At 36.5% G+C, this 20,373-nt stretch overlaps 1 protein-coding gene across 1 annotated transcript; it reads right to left on the bottom strand.

Annotated features, from left to right (window-relative positions):
• Positions 1-612: 612 nt before the first annotated feature.
• On the bottom strand, positions 613-19,685 carry LOC105038079 (uncharacterized). Its single transcript, XM_010913798.4, has 15 exons — positions 19,293-19,685; positions 19,122-19,199; positions 18,436-18,485; positions 18,271-18,324; positions 17,803-17,855; positions 17,367-17,439; positions 16,357-16,418; positions 8,893-8,961; positions 6,688-6,793; positions 6,259-6,329; positions 5,012-5,112; positions 3,410-3,505; positions 2,302-2,369; positions 945-990; positions 613-780 (listed from the first exon to the last, which is right to left on the bottom strand). Exons 1-15 carry the CDS (start codon positions 19,479-19,481, stop codon positions 700-702), a joined length of 1,197 nt encoding a protein of 398 aa, XP_010912100.1. The 5' UTR covers positions 19,482-19,685; the 3' UTR covers positions 613-699.
• Positions 19,686-20,373: the final 688 nt, after the last annotated feature.

The following is a 20,373-nucleotide window of genomic DNA, read 5'->3' on the forward strand; positions in this document are numbered from 1 at the left end:
GTTATATCTCAACAATGAAACAATGTTCTAGCCTGGTAGCACCAGATATCATAAAGCATAGCAGTTTCACTATCCATTAATTGATCTAATCACTATCATTCAGATCATATCGTGTCTAAGTTCACCCAGAGAATTGAGGTCAATATATATATATATTTATATATGAGATGAGCAAATTTGGTTGGGTAGCCAAAATCTGTGAATGACTGCTTGAAAACATTTGCCACATTTACAAAGTTTTGTGGGCACAGATGCAGTCATGAGGTTCAAAATTTCATATTATCATGTAAAAGAGAGAACTGTTCATATTATTAGTTTTGTAAAAGTGGAGGTGCTGGCAAGATATAAATTTTAATTGAATCCAGGGATTCAGGTCCCAGCGGGACATCCCAAGACGTCCCGTGGGACATCGAGACGAGATACTATCCCATATATTGGGACAAGCCGTTTTGCTAGCATCCCAGTGTCCCAATCAGCATGTCTTGGGACATCCTCTGTCCCAAGTATCGGGACGAGGCGGGATGGCAATGCATCTCGTTTCATGAAAAAATCGGGGCAGTCTCGTCTCACAGGATTTAAAACCTTGATTGAACCTACCATTAGAATCAAAAATAAGATCAAATATTTCTATAGTATAAATTATTAAATTCACTTATGTACAAGAAATGTAAAGATACATATAAATATTGTGATATTCCCTTACAACCTTTGGTGGTAATACTTGTTAAGGAGCATTTCAGAATAATCTCCAAAAGTAAGAGTCCCATTTGGCGGAATCAACTGCAGAATAACATGAAGTATCATGCATGTGAGGTCATCATGGAAGCACTATATCTATACATTAACCATGCTCCTTAAAAAATGGCACAGTATTCTCGTCTCTGTTCATTGTAAACTGCAGGCATTACAGTCAATATTAATCCATAGAAGCATCAAGAACATACCTCTCGATGATGATGAATCTCTCCAGGAAATCTAAGACATTCATCCCTATCAAGAATGGAACATAGTAAGAAAATTGAATTGTTCTTAAATAAAAGGCTTATAATAACTGACCAGCACTACCCAACATTTGACTTTGCCTGTTATTAAGTTGCAGAAATCAGGTGCCAACTAAGGGCCTGTTTGGCATCATTATTGTTTTTGTGTTTTTATTTCTCTACAAATTAATGAAATAGAGGAGATTGATGTCGAAGGGAGCATCTGCACAAAACTTCTGCTACTCCTTGCTTCCAATTTCACTTTTTTCTGAAAGCAATAAATCTCTGCTCCCAAAAGCTCTAGAGCTTTCACAAACCATTTGATCATACATGGTGTTCAGTTTGGTTCATTTTTTGCTATTGGGTTTCTAAAGACAAAAACAGAAAACAAAAGCACAATGAATCAGGCCTTAAAATTCTGTGGGTTTGTGATGATAGTGGTAAGGCGACACAAACTAGGTCACAGATAAGGTGGCAAACCAAAGAAACCAAAGAAATTTATTTTAATATTTGAACAAACTTAAAAAGGACAAGAGACCAAAACTGCTGCAAACCAGAGTTGCTAATTATATGGTGCCAATTTCACAAAGCCAAAGAGCACAGAAACTAGATGGACATGTTTAGCATCACAATGGCCGATATTCCAGCTTGCACACACATGCAAGGTTATATCAATCAGATATATATGAGCCATTCATTAACATAATTTAGTTTCAAAACAATTTCGAATCACTGAATGTGATAAGATTTCTGGAAAAATGTCCAAATCTTACACAATAAGAAGTTACCGGTTAGAAGAAAACATGGAATGACCATGATGCATGGATTCAGCAACCACACCCAACAGTTCAATGACCTTAACGGCTCAATTATGTTAGCAATTCCACCAATGCAAGATTCCAACTATAAGCATTGTTTAGCCAGGCAGGACACCACTTACCACCCAATGAGACGAACCAAAATATTCCTTTTCTTTTTTTTTTTTTTAATTTCATGCAGATAGGGATCATATTTTGTTCAAAAGTCAGCACATTTGGATAGAAGCGAATAAGGATACATGCATAGATTGTCTTGCCTGTTCTTCACAACATTTTTAATAAATTGGAAGAAAAACTACAGCAAATGATTCAGATTTTCAGTTTTTTTTTTCTAGGCATCAGTCGTGCATTGTTTTCATCCAAGTGAAAGAGATAAAAAAAACAAAGCCTAGAGTGACCATAGATAATCCATACCAGAAAATTATACAACAGATACATATTGATTCACAACATAAGATTTCTTGAACTTCATATGGTTATAACTAAGATATTTCTGAAAGTACCAGTCAGGTTGCATGAACAGAGCAAAAGTCGAACGTTCCACACCAAAAGCTTTTTCACCATTAGGTGCCTATCCAACAGTAAATAAAAAAATATTAAGAATACTGCAACACAGAAGATCCATGACAAAGAAGTGCACAAACAGATTCCTGTTCCTGTTTGATAAGGATTTGGTAAGCAAAAACCAGAGATAAAAATTGCCTTCATATTCTGCATATAAGTTGAAGTAGATCTCACATTGTAGATGTTGCACATATTCCAATCAATCAAGTGAATTGCAGATACTAGCATTTTTGTAACATTATCCACTTGAAACCAGAATATGGCAAAAAGACTAGCAGATAAGTAGAAGGATGAAGAGTTGATGACAGCTAATAGTTCGCAAAATAGAGCCATAGCAGCGACTGAATAAGACAGATATGTAGGGAAGAATGGAAGCATGATGAGATTTAGTAAACAACACAATATGAAAGATTAGCTGTTTTACAGTCATAAATAAAACATGTGCAACATTGTCACTGTATAAAAAAACAAATAACAAAAAAAAAATAACCAAATTGACAAATTCTAGAACATAAATTCCTTCCTTGTATGGCATTTCTCTTGTCAAATCAATGTATCCTTTTCATGTTCAGCCCCTTCTGAGTGGATGCATAAGAAAAGGGGAAAATTACATACAAAAAACAGCACAGGTAATGGAACATGCAAAATATTTGGGACAATGGAACATTGATTAGCAAATAGGCAACTAAAAAATAAATCCATCACAAGCACTTTCTCTACATGAAAAAAAATCATCAAGAATATGAACAAACTAAATAGATTAAAAGCCAAGATCAGATGTCTATAAGCTTTATAATATAATGGGATTTTCTAAGATCTATTATTTAGAATAAAAAGGACACTAGGATTGGACAAGGTTTCCAATGGCTAATGTTTAAATAAAAAATCTAAACAGTAGCTTGTCTATAAAAAGGCAAATTCTGGATGTATGTAAGAGAATAATAACAAAAGAAAGGTAAACCTGGATTCTTACAAGTAATATAGAGAATGTCATGAGTGATCCTTTTCTTCAAAAACAAATAAAAACATGTTTCATTGATAACATACCTGTACACAATGTGGAGTAGCACAAAGACGGCCTTTTGATAATATATCAGTTGTTTCACCAATTTGATATGCTAATTCATCTTCTCCAAACACAACCTAATGCCTCCAAATGAAGATGCAATTATGTACATAACAGGAATGTTTTTTAGAGCGGAAGAGAAACACTGACATCAAAATACAGTTTCTTGAGTTACATTTCGGAACACACAAGGATTTAATTTGAGTAATAGACAGGGAATATCTGCATTTTGCAAGCATTCAGACATATGAATGCAAACATATACACGCACATCTATATGTATCTGGGCCAGGTTACAATATAAACAGGATGGACAGGAGAGGTCGACATACCATCCAAATTACATAAATGTTCTTTTTTCTGTCATGTCACTTCAAAGAGGAATAACATTCATAACTTAATTAAGGTATGTGAAGCATCCTAGAATGTCAACAACATGGACTAACAATGACATGTTAAACACTCTAGTCATGTTACGATGAAACATCTCTGTGGCCAGTCCCAAGCCCGAATAAGAAAAGTGGAGGGTTGATATTAGGTTGACGGCATATCATAGAAACTTGTTAATAACTATGAAAAGGTCATGTTATGATGCAAACCTTATCCCTTTCATGTCCATAGAAACAATCACCTGAATTTTGATCTACATGTGCTTTATGATATGTAGGATGTACTGAATGTTGTGGCCATTACCCGTAGTCACCAAGCATGCAATTCAGACAAGGCATAACTACATACGTCTTTGGAACATTAAAGTCATGAGATGAGCTAAAAATCCTACCAAGAAATTTGAACTTAAATCTTGTTGGCAAATTTCATGATGGGCCATAACAATTGAAGTCACATAATTAGTCATGATACACAACAACTAAAGTGCCCTAAATTTACAAATTCATAAAATTGTAGACCTAGTTTAATAAGATTTGATCCCTAAACCACAAATCACGTGAAATCACGGGCCATTAAAACTTATCTAGTTTATAACTGCTTGACAAATGAATAAGTAAGATCATCCATAACATTCGCAGTTCAAATTTCAAGCATCTTAAATGTCATGAACCATGTGAACTAGGGCTATAGCAACTAAATATTCTAGTTTCAATTATTGGGCGATGCATCCTCAAAGATTTAAATCTGGGTAATTATAGTGCAGGTAGATCTCCCTCCTTACAACAAGTAAAAAAGCAAAAAAAAAAAAAGGAAAAAATATTTCATGACCAACATGTGGACACTCAGTTCAAATAGCCCATTATGTAATTTGCATCTGTACAGTTCAGGCTCAAAAACCCATTGACAAGTTTAAAATAGGTCTATTCTCTAGTCACTTCTACTCTCATTGAGCAACACTAAAACATGAACAAGAAAGATGCATCAGTGATCCACCTCATCTATTCTCTAGCCATTCCTAGTCTGATTGATCAACACCAAAACATAAACAAATAAAATACATCAGTGATCCACCTCTTTATGTTGAAAAATTACTGCATTCACAATGATTGATAGGTAGGAATCAGCTGGAAGAAACAACTAAGATGTTATCTTGCTTCAATCTCAACAAGAAAAAGTAAGGAAATAGAAATTACTTTGACAATTTGATCATTTCGTGTTTTAATATAAAGGCCAGCACCTGTGTCAGGACACGGGATCTCTACACCATTGCTCTTGAACATGCCACAAGTAAGACCTACAAATATGATTTCAGATAATTAGGTCATGAATACATGTTTTAGTATAAAGCTTCTCATTCTCAAAGACATACAAGTTCCATTTCTGTAATATTAAGAACTTATTGCAAACAAAACCATGCATTAATGTGCTATATATTGTGCTTGCACAGTAGCCCACAACAGAATCTAGAAACTTCTGCTATTATTTGTGGGGAAAAAAAATAGCAGATGAGATGTATTAGCAGGAGTAAACAAGTTCCATCATGGGAAGCTCTTTTCCATACTAAACCTGGAAAATGAGTCTTACCATGCACACATGCATGCATGTACAAATACATGCACGCATGGAGAGAGAGAGAGAGAGAGAGATGGCTTATATGGATCACATGATTGTGAACTGACTGATAGTGCTGCTTCGCTTTTAAAATGATCTTTTGCATACACAGGTATAATGCCAGAGTACCTTTATATATAACGCCACTCGAGAAGTATACTGTAGACTTGGATGATTGGTTGAAGTTTAACATCATTAAGAGCTGGCTAATATTTATCTTCTTTCTACAATTTCTTTCAAAGATTTCCCCAGAATCATCAGAAATTCACCATCCACTTAACCAAGAGCACTAGGTTCAAAATGTCTGACACATGCAGAGTTCATCCTTCTTGTAATAAGTTCAAGTCATAAATAGCACCCAGCATTGGGGTGTCGTCAATGTGTGCATCATCATTCTTAGAACCACTACAAAGAGAATCAAGATTTTGAATCTTCATTATGTTTGCTAACAGTAGAAAAATGTGCTAAATACTTGATGTATTCTAATTCAAGGTAAAAGATGAAGAAAAATTTAAATCTGTACAGGCTCCATTCTGGATATTAGGGCTACCGCTGATATCCACAGGCCCATATCCTACCTGGAACTGATCTGAAGCCACAAGTCTGTGGGTTGGGTATGGGTCCAAATGTAGACCCATGAAATTAGATATTAATATTCTATTTACCATGTATAGGCTTAAAAAAGGAATTCATCAACAAAGTAATGAGAAGATAATAGGATAATAATAAAATGTAGTTCACTACGTGATGAGGCAGTAGAAAAACTTGTTGATACAAAAGTTTATTTATAACTTTAATAACAAACAGCAGCCCAGACGTTAAATTTGACCTGTGAGTGACCCATGGTCAGTATGCCACCCACACCACGAGGACATGGAACGAATATCTCCGGTGCATTCACTGCAAGAAAATAATTGCTACATCCATCAAAACAAGAAATATTTATCAAAAGACAGCTATATTATTCTACCAAAAGACATGCATCTAATATTTAATAGATAATACACTTAAGAATTCATTGTCCAGTAGCATCAAATATATGGCAAAGCTCTTGCTGCCAACACATGTTCAATCAACATCAAATTAACACATACTAGTTCAAATATGGAAGCAGAAATATGGTCCATTGTGCCCCCCAACCCCCCAAAACAACACACACACAAAAGGAGCTGGAATCATGTTATGCAAAAGTATATTTCAAATAGCAACGCAAACCTCATTGTAATAGAATTGCACTTTCAACAAGAATAACAATTACCTCAGTTGCCTCGGAAAGTAATATAATAAACGACCTTTGTGGCACCTGGAGCGCCTAAGTATCTGCTCAAGTCCTTCAATGTCATACTTTGTCATCTCCTTTGTCACTAACCAGTGAATGAAACACATCAGTGTACCTTAATACTTAAAGGAGAACAGATATTAGCTTTATGCATGCCACTAAGCAGAGTTTGCAAATAATAAAAACAGAACTAAAAAAAGGTTAGGAACTAATCACGTGCGCCTGGACAGAGAAAGAGGCATATTTTTAAAAGGATATACAAACAATTAATCTATAATCTCAGATCTGGGAAGTTCATACAAGGTTCTGATGATACCGGTATTTCAGAGTAAGTACTCCCTCCAGAACAGTTATTTTCCATTATAACGGAAATAAAAGGATGTTTTTCCTAGTTCAGCCCTGGGATCAGTTCACTTTGGGAACAACATAATGGCTGTTATAACCAAGGTTTTAAATCCCGTGGGGCAGAGATGTCCCGATATCTCCATAGAATGGGATGCCCCACTATCCGTCCCCTCCCATAGCCGTTCTGGTCATGCATCCCAATAGATATCCTCCATCTCTCTCCTTTCTTTTTTCCTTTCTTTGTTTTTTCTCTTTTCTTCCTTCTTTTCTTTCTTTTTCTTCTACCTTCTTTTCTTTCCTTTTTTCTTTCTTTTTGTCATCCCTTTCTTTCTTTTTTTTTTCCTTCTTCCTTCTTTCTCTTTCCTTCTTCCTTCTTTCTTCTTTCCTTCCTTTCTATTTCTTCTCCATCCCTTTCATTTTTCTTCTTCTTTCCTTTCACCTTTTCCTTTTTTCATCTTACTTTCTTTCTTTCATCTTTCTTTTTCTTTGTATAGATGGGTTTCAGAGTTCTAACCCTGTCCCGGTCCCATTTTCTCATAGGAACAAAACAATCGGGATACCCCCATTCCACCGGGATGTAAAACCTTGGTTATAATAGCCATTTGAGCCAACCCATATAAACAGGAATGAACATACAATAGGATGTTTTTCCCAGTTCAGCCCTGGGATCGGTTCAGTTTGGGAACAACATAATGGCTGTTATAACAGCCATTTGAGATAGCCCATGTAACAGGAAAGAACATACAACAGGAAATTAATGGCAGTATTATACATACATACATATATCCTTCCAGCTGAAATGGAGATTAGAACTCCAGTTACCACTACTTTATTTAGATGAAAGGTCAAATAATACTATCACCAACACGAAATTACACACTCAGATGTGCATGCACATGCACAGATTCATGCATACGTGCACAAACAGATCCTTGATCATATGCACCAAAACTATATTTAAGCCTTTCTAATTACCTTAGCCATAGGATAAGTTTATTCCAACCAAGGTTGGCCATCTCAATACTGGATTCCATTTCCAGTACCATCCTATTAAAGTATTGGTATGTGGTTCGGTATGATACGAGACAGCATACCTAATATTAGTATGGTATGAAACACCATACTGGTATGACACAGTACGCCAGATGGACAGTACAACAAACCATGATCCCAAGAGTCATTGCGGCAACAAAAACAACCTTAGATAAAATTCTTGCAATGAAGTTTGAAGGTAAAGCCTAAACAAATGGAGTACATGTTGTTAGATTTGGTACTCAATCACATTGTAACCAAATATTGCTTGATATAAAGGTGATAGTTCTCTACCTAAAAAGCCTTAGGAATAGCATAAGATTAGGATGTCTCCACATATCAAACATCATGTATAGATGTGTGGATATTGTAAATACTAGAAAGTTTGGCAAAGCTTGTAAAATGTGAACAGAAATGGGAGGGTTTAATGAAGGTCACAGAATGAAGCAGAAAACCTTAGAAGATTTTTCAAAAAAATGCAGAAATAGTTACATTAGACAATTATGAAATGATAAATTATGGATAGATTATAGTCTTTAGAATGGGAACTGATGAAGGATGTAATGGTTTAGCATGTCAAGAGAAACATATGATTAGGGAATATTAATGTAGTCCAGATTTAGCAAGGAATTTTCGCTGAGTAAAAAATGGGAAACTTCTCCATTTTTCTGGTTTAGAAAAAGGGTAGATTCTGACATAATAAATCGAGCCATATTGTTTATCATATCATGTGGTCTATAAAAGAAAATGCAGTAAGGGTGTAATATAATTAATAAGGTCTGCAAATTCTGGACATGCTAAACATACCATATTGATCACAATGATATGCCAACATGAGCCCAACTTCCAACATCAGCTGTCCAAGATTTTTGAATGCTACAAAATTGAACACATCAAGAGTCATTTTACAAAATTTAGTATTTATTCATTGAAAAGAAAAATACAACTACTCTGTCATGCAAAGTCATTTAACAAAAGAACTCGAAATTAGATTTAAATAAGAAAGAAATATTAACCACCACTGTCAGTTCAGGAGATAACATTGAAACAGAAACTAAAGGCAGGACATACATGCACCATACTGAAGTTAAAGGGAAAAGATACCTAAGAATCCTCCTAGGATCTTTAATAGTCATAGTAATCAAAAAAATTAGACGAATATACCAACTGCTATTTTAATTATCTAATGATGACAATTCAGAATGCATTTAGATATAAAGTAGCCATATCTGATGTGAACTTTAAAGAATATACAAATCTATAAGAACTTATGAGAAGTAGAAAGCTGCTTAGGTGCTATGGAAACAGAAGGCAAAGAAAAGGCTTTTGGTCATAGCTAACAAAATAGAGTTAGCCTAGACATGAAATACTTTATTTCTTATCACCCTAGACACACAGGTATTTGTTTATAAGAAACAACTGATAAGAATTTGAACTAATTTCTTGGATCCTTGTCAAACTTCTAAAGCAACTATGCCGGCTAGAGTCTGGCCATAGCATATGCATCCAGGACATAAAAAAGGTACATACATATATAATAAGTAATATCAATGTTATGTCTCATCTACATCTCCAACACCCATAATGTTTGAGTTCATAGCAAAATGAAGACTTTGATGTTGCTGAGTACATAATAGAGCATGAGGATGCATTAGTCTTTGTGAAGTCCACAACTTGCTCATTTTGCCATATCTACAGAAGTAACATTTAGCACAAGGATAGAAGAGTCAAGTGGTAATTGATTAAATATTTTGTATTCTAGTAAAAATTGGATCTTAGAAATCTTTATGGCACTCTAATCACAGAACGTTGGAGAAGGAAAGAAGAATTCCAAATTAAAGATGAAAAGGAATATGAAAAGCATCAAAGTTGAATCCACAACATCAAAGATATGAGGTCATGTGATGTTAGTCTTAAAAATAAGCCAAAATCACTTCCACAGATCCTTTGGAACATATCCATAAGGGCTGTCAAATGAACGAGCTGTTTCTGAGCAGCTCATGTTCAGCTCAAAACCACATATATATATTTCATATATATTAAATAATAGATAAACATGGATTATTATGAGTATATTTGCTAGATAGATTATCTTATTCATTCAGCCATCAGATTAAGATCTGAATGGCTGAAATGGGCATGTAAACTAATGGGAGAGGGGCAATAACACCTGCTGGCCATTACTTTACTCCTCATCACGATCCCATTTCTCCGCAACATTCCCCTATATTCTCTTCTCTTCTCTTCCATTCTTCTCTTCCCCCATGTGATAGAAGAGATCAGTGATTATCTTTATTTTGCTGCTGTTTAGCTATTGACCTAAATATCAGCCATATCTCTCAGCCCCAGAGCTACCGCCTGCGCCTGCTCCACCTCCACCTTTTTTTTCCCACTTCTCGTGCTTCTCCTCACTATGACGTGACCACCATTGAATGCACCAACCACTCGACCTCCCTACCCTTACTCTCAATATTTTCACTCAGGCACTCAACATCCCTACATGCTCCCTCACTGTTATCTCCATCTGCCACTGAACAAACCAAGGTTTCCGGAACCAATATCGAGCCCCGTACTAGTTCTGATGCGGTACAGTATGGTACCGCATACCATACCGTACCATGTGTCGGTACAATATGGCATATCGGTTCGGTACTAGTATCGATACGCCATGGCATATTGGTACGCCACCATTTATTTAAGTCATATAACAATTCTACCATCCAAAAAAAAATAAAAGAAGCTAAAACACTAAAAGTTTAAAACAATGCAATAAATATATCTAAAGTACAAATTACAAAGAATAATATACTAATCTCAGGATCTCTGCCGATCTAATATCTTGTCGAATGTCTGTGTCGCTCGTAAACATCCGGATCATCCGCATACTCCTGAGGAACATCAATCCATCTCTCTAATCAAGTGTCACTGTAATCCTGAATATTTATCCCATAAGGTATCCTCTCTGAATTGTAAGACATATCAGATCTCTCGCTCATCTAACTCTGAGAGGTATCCTCAAGATGATGGTATGGCTGTGGAGGAGCCCATCCAAATATGTCAGTAGCAAAATGCGAACCATAAGATGCTCCAGACTGCATAGGATAGTAGCCACTAGAAGTCGATGTCTGGGATACACCATATCCATATGGATCATAAGCTGCCTGTGGATGATAGGATCTATAGTACGAGGATGATCCAGATACATCCATAGATCTTACTCCACGTGCAAGATCATATGCAGCTGTATCATGCGCTGAACAACCTCTCGAAGGCCGTTGCCTGTATGAGATCGTCTCCTCACAGGGTCTATCAGGTCGTCCGTGGTCCCTATCTTGTGTGGCATATGTAAATTAGGACTCATCGGTGAATCGACTAGCACCCTACGGCTGTCTCATGAAAAATGATCTTGTATCCTCCAGTCCCTCCATAATCATCAGATCCTCCAATCCCTTCCTGATCATCAGATCCATGACTACTACCATCACTCTTACTGCCGCTAGTCTCTGAATCTGAGTCAACTAACTCCTGTACTCTCGAGGATGCTACAACTGTCATTTCTTTTTCTTTGTCTTTTCGAGCTCCCTCAGTGCCCCTCTGTAACCAATCTCGTCTCAGTATTTCTCACTCAAACATCTGACCCTGTGTTTCGAACGTGGAGTCACGTGATGAATGACTCTCCTGTGATCCCTCAGGCTGTGGCTGATCAACTGAAACTCTATGCAGAATATTTTTTTCTGTCCACTGCCCTGGATCCATCCTGATCTTTCTAACTATCACACTGGCTGGTCGTGGAGAGAATCTCGGCTCATAAAATTTCGGCTCCTGTTGCAGGTCTGCAAGCCATCCAATCATCGAATCCTCATCATCAATGACATAATTATATATCCTCGGATCCATATACTTCAGCTGTACTTCATTATGCACACATTTTAGCCTCAATCTCAAATTATAGTGCATATAAACAAGATCGTTAAGGTGCTTCTGTGTCAGATGATTTCTCTATTTGCTGTGGATAAGAGTGAAAGTCGACCAATTGCGCTCACACCCACTAACGAAGACTGTTTGGGAAAGAATGCGGATGGCCACACTTTTCAAATTTGGTGCGGACTGTCCAAAATAAATCCATCATTTAGCTGTCAGAAAATTAAACAAAATTATATACCAGATTTTATGATATTAATAGGCATATAATTTGAATAAAGTTCTCATTTTTTATATATAATTTATCTGGATTCTTTTTCTTTTTGCTTACGACAGCCAATGAGACTCTAAAGTTATCTGTCTCCTCTCTAAACTGTTTCATTTATGAAAAATATATTCATTTTAGTAACAAATATATTATCAAGCTAAATAGTCGCATATTAATTGACCTAACGTACCTCTTGCAGACACAGATGCGATTTTGGGATTGGACACCATCTTATATATAATATTACGGAGAGCAGTGAGAAGCTCATTATCCATATCAATCCCGGATATGCTGTACTGAAAACTCGAATTCAAATAGTAAACTGAAAATAAATTCCACAGTGATTAAATAAACTTTTAGTGTCAAAAAAAGAAAATATTTAAAAAAAATTCAGATCATTCTTGAATTCATGCTACCCACTAGATGCAAATCTCTACCCATCTGATAGTCCCAACGATGATCGATGATGTTGATGTATTCTCGGACATGTTTTAGATCTATCTCATTGATCTGTTACTTTACCCTCTCTATCATATGATACATGAAGCCCATCTGGGGGTATCTCTCGCTGTCCACGGTGCGAAGTACCTCATATAATGGCTGGATAATCTTTACTATTTTATCAACCCATTGCTAAAATGACTGACTGGTCACTAAGTTCTCCACATGACTTCCCACAGTGCCGGCCCTTGCATATCTACTCTCCTGTCATTCAGCACTAATAAACATCTGATGCAAGACTGCTTTTTTCTGCAGAAGGCTATCAAGTGCTATGTAGTTTGTAGTAAACTGTGTGACATCTGGTCTCAAGATCTCTCCCTCAGTATATTTTCGCATCAATGACAGCACTTATGTATGATTGTAGATAAATTTAGTAATAGACTGGACCGTATCCACTACCTACTACACTCTACGAAGCTTTTCAATATCCATCAACATCAGGTCAATGCAATGTGTAGCACATGGTGTCCAGTAAATATGTGATTGCCGCTCCATCGATTGCCGCTCCATCAGCCACTCGTCAGCAGCCTTATATTATGGTCTATTATCGTGACGATCTGGACGATATTCTGCTCTCCAACTGAATCAAGCACCTCCTCCATCAATCCAATGATGTATGTGGCATCGTGTACCCTATCTGAAGCATCAATTGATTTATAAAAAAATATTTTTTTATCATAATATGTCAAAAAATTTATGATACTCCATCTAGTAGGACCGATCCAATCATCACACATCACCGTCAGTCCGTATGTGGGTCATTTACTCTTATAAGAAGCGATCCATCTCTCAAACTCTTCTTTATTACTGTCAAGAAGCTGACCATGATATCCCTGGGTGCTGGAGGATCTACACTAGAACCAGCAGCTTGTATTGCTGAAATGATAGACCGATAGTAAGTATTGCCCACTGCATTTACTAAAATATGGCTAAAATGAAATCATAATCCAATAGTTCGCCACATATCCTTCTTCTTCTCCTTCTTCAGTATAGTGTCAATCCTTTACTATTTTGAATTCTTGCTAGAAAAAGCATGTAGATCCAAATCATGGATGGTGGCTCCTGCTAGAATATCTCTGTCGGATCTTCTCGTACTGCCAAAAGCCCCCAACATCGATAAAATACCCCTTCTCCCTCTACTGACTGACTCCCTGATAGAGGTGATCCTCCTGAACTCAGACTCTCCTCTAGTAATCACAGAGTCGAATCCCGACTCATAGAATAACGGTCCAAATCACTCTCTATATCTAGCCATCTCCTCCAACCTGTACTGCTCATCCAGACTTGTCTAAATGGCAGCCTCAATCTCTGTCTCCTCGTCATATGGAGCAGAAGCCTCCTCTGACTCTTCGAAATAATAAGAAGGTGGATGTCCAACTCGACGGTCCACCCGCCCTCTCCTTCGCTACTTTCTGCTCAGCAAAATGTTTCTTCATAAGCTGTCGGACCACATGTAGGTATTTTCGACACATGATCACATCCTGATAACCACCAGCCAAATGCTGCTTCAACATAGTCACCCCTCCTTTGAACCTGTGCCGCACCATTTGCATCTCCAATGGTGCCAAGCTGAGAGCATCTCACCATGCTCCCAGCCAATGTCACACTCTGCATCCTTCTTCTTACTCATTTCTACAAATTTAACAAAATACAACAGTTTAATAATTTTTTGATATTATTTTTTTTTGAATTTATTTTTTAATATTTTTTTAAAATATATAAATATATATTTAAAAAAAATACTTAACGAAAATTAATGATTTTAGTGTCATCATGTAGATCATCTAATGATCTACAACATATAATGAAATCATATCAAAATCACAAATTTTGAGAGGCTCTCGGATTTCTAAGAGTCTCGGACTGTCAAAATCAAAGGAGACAAAGGCAACCCCCCCACCCCCCCCCCCCACATGGCTTGTTGGTACGGCTCGATTTCGAGTCATACCGAATCGAGAAACCGATCGATCTCTCTTGATTTGCAGGCAAACCCCATCGAACCGGCTCGGATCAATGTGGTTTTTGTAATTTACCAAAAAAGAGAAATGAACCGCTCCGATCCCCCCCCCCCGAATCGATTCAGTACGCCCCATACCGACCGGTTCAGATCGGTACGGGAACCCCTCGGACAAACTAAGCGAACCGATCTCGAGCTGGCTTGAATTCTAACGAGAGGAGCTTGAGCTAAGGTTGCCTATCAGGCTACAAGCTTAAGCCAAGATTGAGATAGGTTGATGGAAAACTGAGGCAAGCTCAACCTGGCCTCAACTTGCTTGAGTTCCACTTGTTTATACCCCTATATCCATCCAAGTCCCTGCCCCTGGCCTAAACAATAGTCTAGACTGCACATGACCACATCATACAAATTGCTGCGTATCCATCAACCTAATACCCTAATGAAAATACAGACTTTGATTGTACTTCTATCTAACATTTTCTTTCCTAGTTCTATCATATATCCACCTTAATAATTCAATGCTTGATGCATCTGTATAAATGTGACCTTGGATCACTCAACATTCAGATCCACAAGGCATCATCAGCCTAAATTTTATACTACATATCTATCTCATCAATCGACATATCTATGTGCATCTTTACATTTGCACCCTGATATTGCCCAAAATTTTGAACTATGCAGCATTTTAATTAGTAAATTTTGTTCGAAAGTTTCACCAAAGGTCCACAATCTAGAGACTTCAATATCTTGCATCTGGCATTTCTTCAAAATGAAAGGTCTTGAGATAATGAAAAAGAGATCACTTTTTATATCTCTTGTTGACACAAATCTTATATAACATTTGCTTCCATCCAAATTAAATTTCACTGGCATTATCTTTCAAATGATTTTGCACCCATATCCTTCAGAATGTTTGCCACGTGGTAATTGTATCACATCACTCATAAAATAGCATATAGATTAGAGCTTCCAAATTTTTTTGATGGAACAGTGGAGCTTTTACTAACATCTTATTTTAGTTCAACTATAGCAAGTGAAAAAAGATACATACCTAACCAAAAATCAGTTAATCTACAATAACCAAAAATTCATCTGATATGTTCAGCAATACAAATTGTTTTGAAGAAAATGGTAACACAATAGTCTGCATGATGATTACCCATAAGAGTTCATGTGAAGAGAGCTGAAATTTTATAGGGTTCTCCATCAATTTGAAAGATGCTCTCTGATGTGACGAGAAAGTTTAGAAAAAAATGAGAGAACATCAACTTTTCTAAAGAATATTATCAGGACTTGTGAATTTGTTAGTGCTCCCAAAATTCTAGCTATATGCCAGAACTTCATAATTATTTCCTTGTGAAGCACTAAAACGAATTCAGAACCACATTGAATTATTTAGAACTATAAGATGCAAATAGATCATGCCCCTACAATACATTGGAAACAGTATATGCGAGGTGTTAAAAAAAAGGCTCTATTAGAAAGTAAATATTTCACAGTGCTATATAACTTTCTCTTAAATATCTTGTGAAGATGCTAATATACAATTTGCACAACAAGGTGAAGAACCTTCTCCAGTATTATTCACAGATATGGATTCAGAGGAGAGATGCCAATATACCTTGTTCCAGCTTAGGCAAAGAAATGGTAGGCCATACATTGGGTCGACAAAATGATGGGTACCTAGATGATAGAGTAAGAGTCCAATTAAAGTGATTAATAAACATAAGAGAGCACATATAAACAGATGATTATAGATAAAGTCATGGTACTAAAAAGGAATTTCCTTGAAAAAAAAAACAATCAAGGAAAAGGCACAGCAGCATCGAATGTAATGAATCAGCTTGAAAAGCTGTTCTTCATGATAATCATGATTGCCATGTTGGAGATGATATGAAGCAAAACACAAGCTGAAAATTTTTGGCTATAGAGTATTACTATATTATTAAGGATTGCAATAACAACACTCTGAAAACAGCTTATAGTAGTATTATTCAAGATAACATTAACGACATCGTTGTAGATGTTCAGCTCTCATCAGGAATTGCTGGTAACTTCCAATTGTAATGTTCACAATAAAGACTTGGTATATATTCTACTTGACTACGAATTTAAGGCCATTATCTAGTTATCCATAGTTGACAAGCCTTTTTCTTTTCCTTCTTCTGAAGCATGGCTATGGCTACATTGTAATTTTTCCCTCCCAAAACTATCATATTTGTTTATACCGTATGATGAATTAAGTTACGCACAATTATTAGGTCATTTGTTTCTTATATCAATTTCGTATTTTGTTTCTCATCATAATGCCCCACCAAGTTTCCACACCTTTATGTATGTATGGAGCCACTATGTCCCAAATGATCATACATAGTTTTCAGCAGCGTACAAGTATAGAAGTGTGGGAAGTGATCCATGGGGCTGGAAAACATTGACAGCCACACATTGAAAGTTGAGATCTGAACTATCCCTGTCCTTTCACAAGCACAAATCTGAAAGCGCATCACCATCTTTTAACATGAAAGTATATTATCATACTTTAACATGGAGTTTTTTTGCGGCAATTAAGCAGTAGTAAGAAATAATAAACTAAGATCAAAATGTGTTACCAACTGTTACCAATTATTATACCTGCATAAAACAGCACCATCCGTCGTAGGTATGTCTAAGATTGGATTGGCATAATATGATCCTTTAAACGTATCTGCAAGGAATGGAGTGGACAAGAGTCAACTGGGACTTTAAGGAAAAATCTTGATTAATAGGCAGGCTAACATCCAAATAGATATATTACATGACAGAATTGTAATAGAAAAGCTTCCAAATCTTTCCTTCTTGCTTGCATGATAGCATATCTCTCTATACATAAGGTTTCTAGAACAAAATATCAAGCTATGGCATGCAATTTCCTTAACAGCAAAGCTAAAGAAAATTTAGATGCAACGGAAATTTTTGGGAGATCTAGGAAGATAAAAATCATTCACTTTCTACACTACTCTCATAAACCTCACATCGAATAGTGAATGCACCAAAAAGTGGTGCAGTTAAAAGAGAAGCAAAAACGTACCAAATTTACCAGATTCTAGCTTCTCTGTCCCATGACTCCATCCAAAACTATACCTATATGACAAGAGACAGATAGTGCATGCATAATTTATCCTGAGCAGCACTTTAAAATTAAAATAAGATCTGGCAATGATAAAAACATCACAATCTATAAGTTGATAAGAAAACAAAAGTGCAGAAGGGGAAAGATAATGAAAGTAATTGCTCAAATATTATGGCGGTACACCTTTGTCAAACTATGCACATCATAGGTTGATATAAAGCCCTTCTGTTCATGTAGATTAACTAATAAAGTCAATCTATCATGCCTTTTATTTTCTTTCCCTCTTGTTTAGTTATCTTATTCATCACAACGAAGTGATGCAGTTGCTCTGAGACAAAATGCTTGTCCCTTTCGATATGCCCAGCATGCATACACCTTTACAATTGAAAGCATGTTTCTAGATGAGACCATATTAACACACCATACCTGCTGTCTGGGTCTTCAAGCTCTTTCTTTACATCATCAGGTAGGTTTGCGACTCTGCCAAAAGAAAACAATAGAGCAAGCAGTCTAGTCTTCTTCTCACAAGAATTCTAAACCGGAAAACATTAGAAATCGAACTATTTAATAGTGCAATTTGAAAGTGCATGCCTGGGTGCAAGATGTAGGAGATTTTGACGTAACAGAGGAAAGCCGGGCACCTATAATAAAATAAATACGTTTAAACAGCATATATTAGCCAATGAAAGGAGAAACACTGCAGAGTTCAAATCCATCTACAACGAAATAATCTTGCATCAGCAAACAATCACTACTATACACATACACATAAAGAATAACATATGCAATTTGTGTCAAAATTATCAAATGTCCTCCTTACAACATTACTATAAAGAGTCATCCGTGCTTGCAAACATTCTTCCACTCAAATATTTTCTTCATTCTTTATTAAATTTTGTTTTTCTGCTCGCCGTTATGCCTCGCATTCAAACTTTTTTCCTTAACGTGAAGCTCATGTTCATTCCACAGACGACAAAGAACATTAAAAACTCATCTACTCATCTATGAGCAAAGTTTTTCGCTTCAACCATTTCTTGTGGCCATCCTAAATTATAAAAACTATGATTCTTTTAAGAATCAAGACATCTTATCATTAAAACAAGAAAAAGATGCGATACAGCTCCGAGTCCAAAACAAGATTCGATCTTGGAAACCGTTAGAGACGTTTCCGGATTGCTTCTGCCTGATATTAACGATCAATAAAAACTATTCTTGAAGGACAAATGAAGAACAAAAGTTAAAAAGAAAAGAAAGAAAGGAAAGAACCGACTACATACATCAGAGACTGCAAGGATTCCAAGTCCATTGGGTCCTAATCCTTGTTCGATCTTGGTCGACAAATCCCTTTTCTTGTCCTGATCGCATCAAAACCCATCAAGAAAATCACATCATTCAACTCTCAAGAAAACCTCGTCTGAGAGGGCGATTGACTCGGAGTTCGGACTGACCTGCAGCTCGGGGTAGGAGATGGTGACCGGCCTCACCGTTCGAAACGCGTCCGCGGGCTCGCACGCCATCGTCCGGCACGAGACGCGGCGAGGCAAAAGGCGAGGGGACGGCGACCCACCGGGGGATCTTGGGGAAAGGAAGGAGCGCCCGAGGAAGTGATGATGGCTCTGTGTGAAGAGGGGAACCATCCCTCCCTCTCTCGTTATCGGATCCTTCTTTTCCTTTTGGCGGTAGCGTGTTGGAAAGGCGAATATAAAACGGAGAGCAGCGGCTTCGGCGAATTGAGTTCTGGGTTCCGTCCAAACCGGGATGGAAAGACCAACGCTTTAAAGATTTCCTGGTATGGCAGCGGAACGCCGCAAAGAAAGAAAGACCCGTATTAGCCGGATTGCGAAGACGCTGATTCCGTGCAGTGTTCAAAAACGGCAATGGATAAAACGAATTATTGAGATGACGTTTGGTATCATTTTCTATTTTTAATTTTTTAATTTTTAAAAAAATAAAAACTGTTCCTCCCTTCTTCTTTTTTTTTTTTTTTTTTTTTTCATCATATTTTTTAAAATCTATTTAAAAACTAACTACACCAAATACTATTATTTTTTAAAAATGAATAAAATAAAAATACATGTATCTTGAATTATAAAGTTCATAATATAAATATGTAAAAAATTTAAAATATATTAGTTTAGAATTTAAATTCAACCATGAAATTCTAGAAAACATGAGTACGATCGAATTCAAGAAAAATACAAAAAAATATGAATGTATGAGCACAACTATGAAATTAATGCCTCTTGTAATTATCTCATAATTGTTTTGTGATGCGATCTCGAACATTAGCCATTTGACGAAGTTGGCTTGGATTAACATTAACACTAACTTGGTCAAAAGTGCTTGCTCCATCATTCCCATGATTGCCTTCTAGCTCAACATTTTTATTTGCATACTCTATGAACAAAGGATCTCTTCGTTAATACATCCTAATAAAGTCATGAATAGCACAACAAGCAAGAGCTGTATATTTTTGTTTCTTTAAGTCATATGTAGGCATTGCTTCAAGAATAGCAAAACGAGCTTTCA

Source organism: Elaeis guineensis, chromosome 2, assembly GCF_000442705.2.
Source record: "Elaeis guineensis isolate ETL-2024a chromosome 2, EG11, whole genome shotgun sequence".
Lineage (NCBI taxonomy): Eukaryota > Viridiplantae > Streptophyta > Magnoliopsida > Arecales > Arecaceae > Elaeis > Elaeis guineensis.

Excerpts from the sequence above, each read along its gene's own strand:
- LOC105038079 (XM_010913798.4), bottom strand. The coding sequence starts at position 19,481 with ATGGTTCCCCTCTTCACACAGAGCCATCATCACTTCCTCGGGCGCTCC. Across the intron at positions 18,486-19,121 it reads GAATCCTTGCAGTCTCTGAT|GTGCCCGGCTTTCCTCTGTT; the intron begins GTATGTAGTCGG and ends ATTTTATTATAG. Across the intron at positions 5,113-6,258 it reads TGACCATGGGTCACTCACAG|GTCTTACTTGTGGCATGTTC; the intron begins GTCAAATTTAAC and ends TCATATTTGTAG.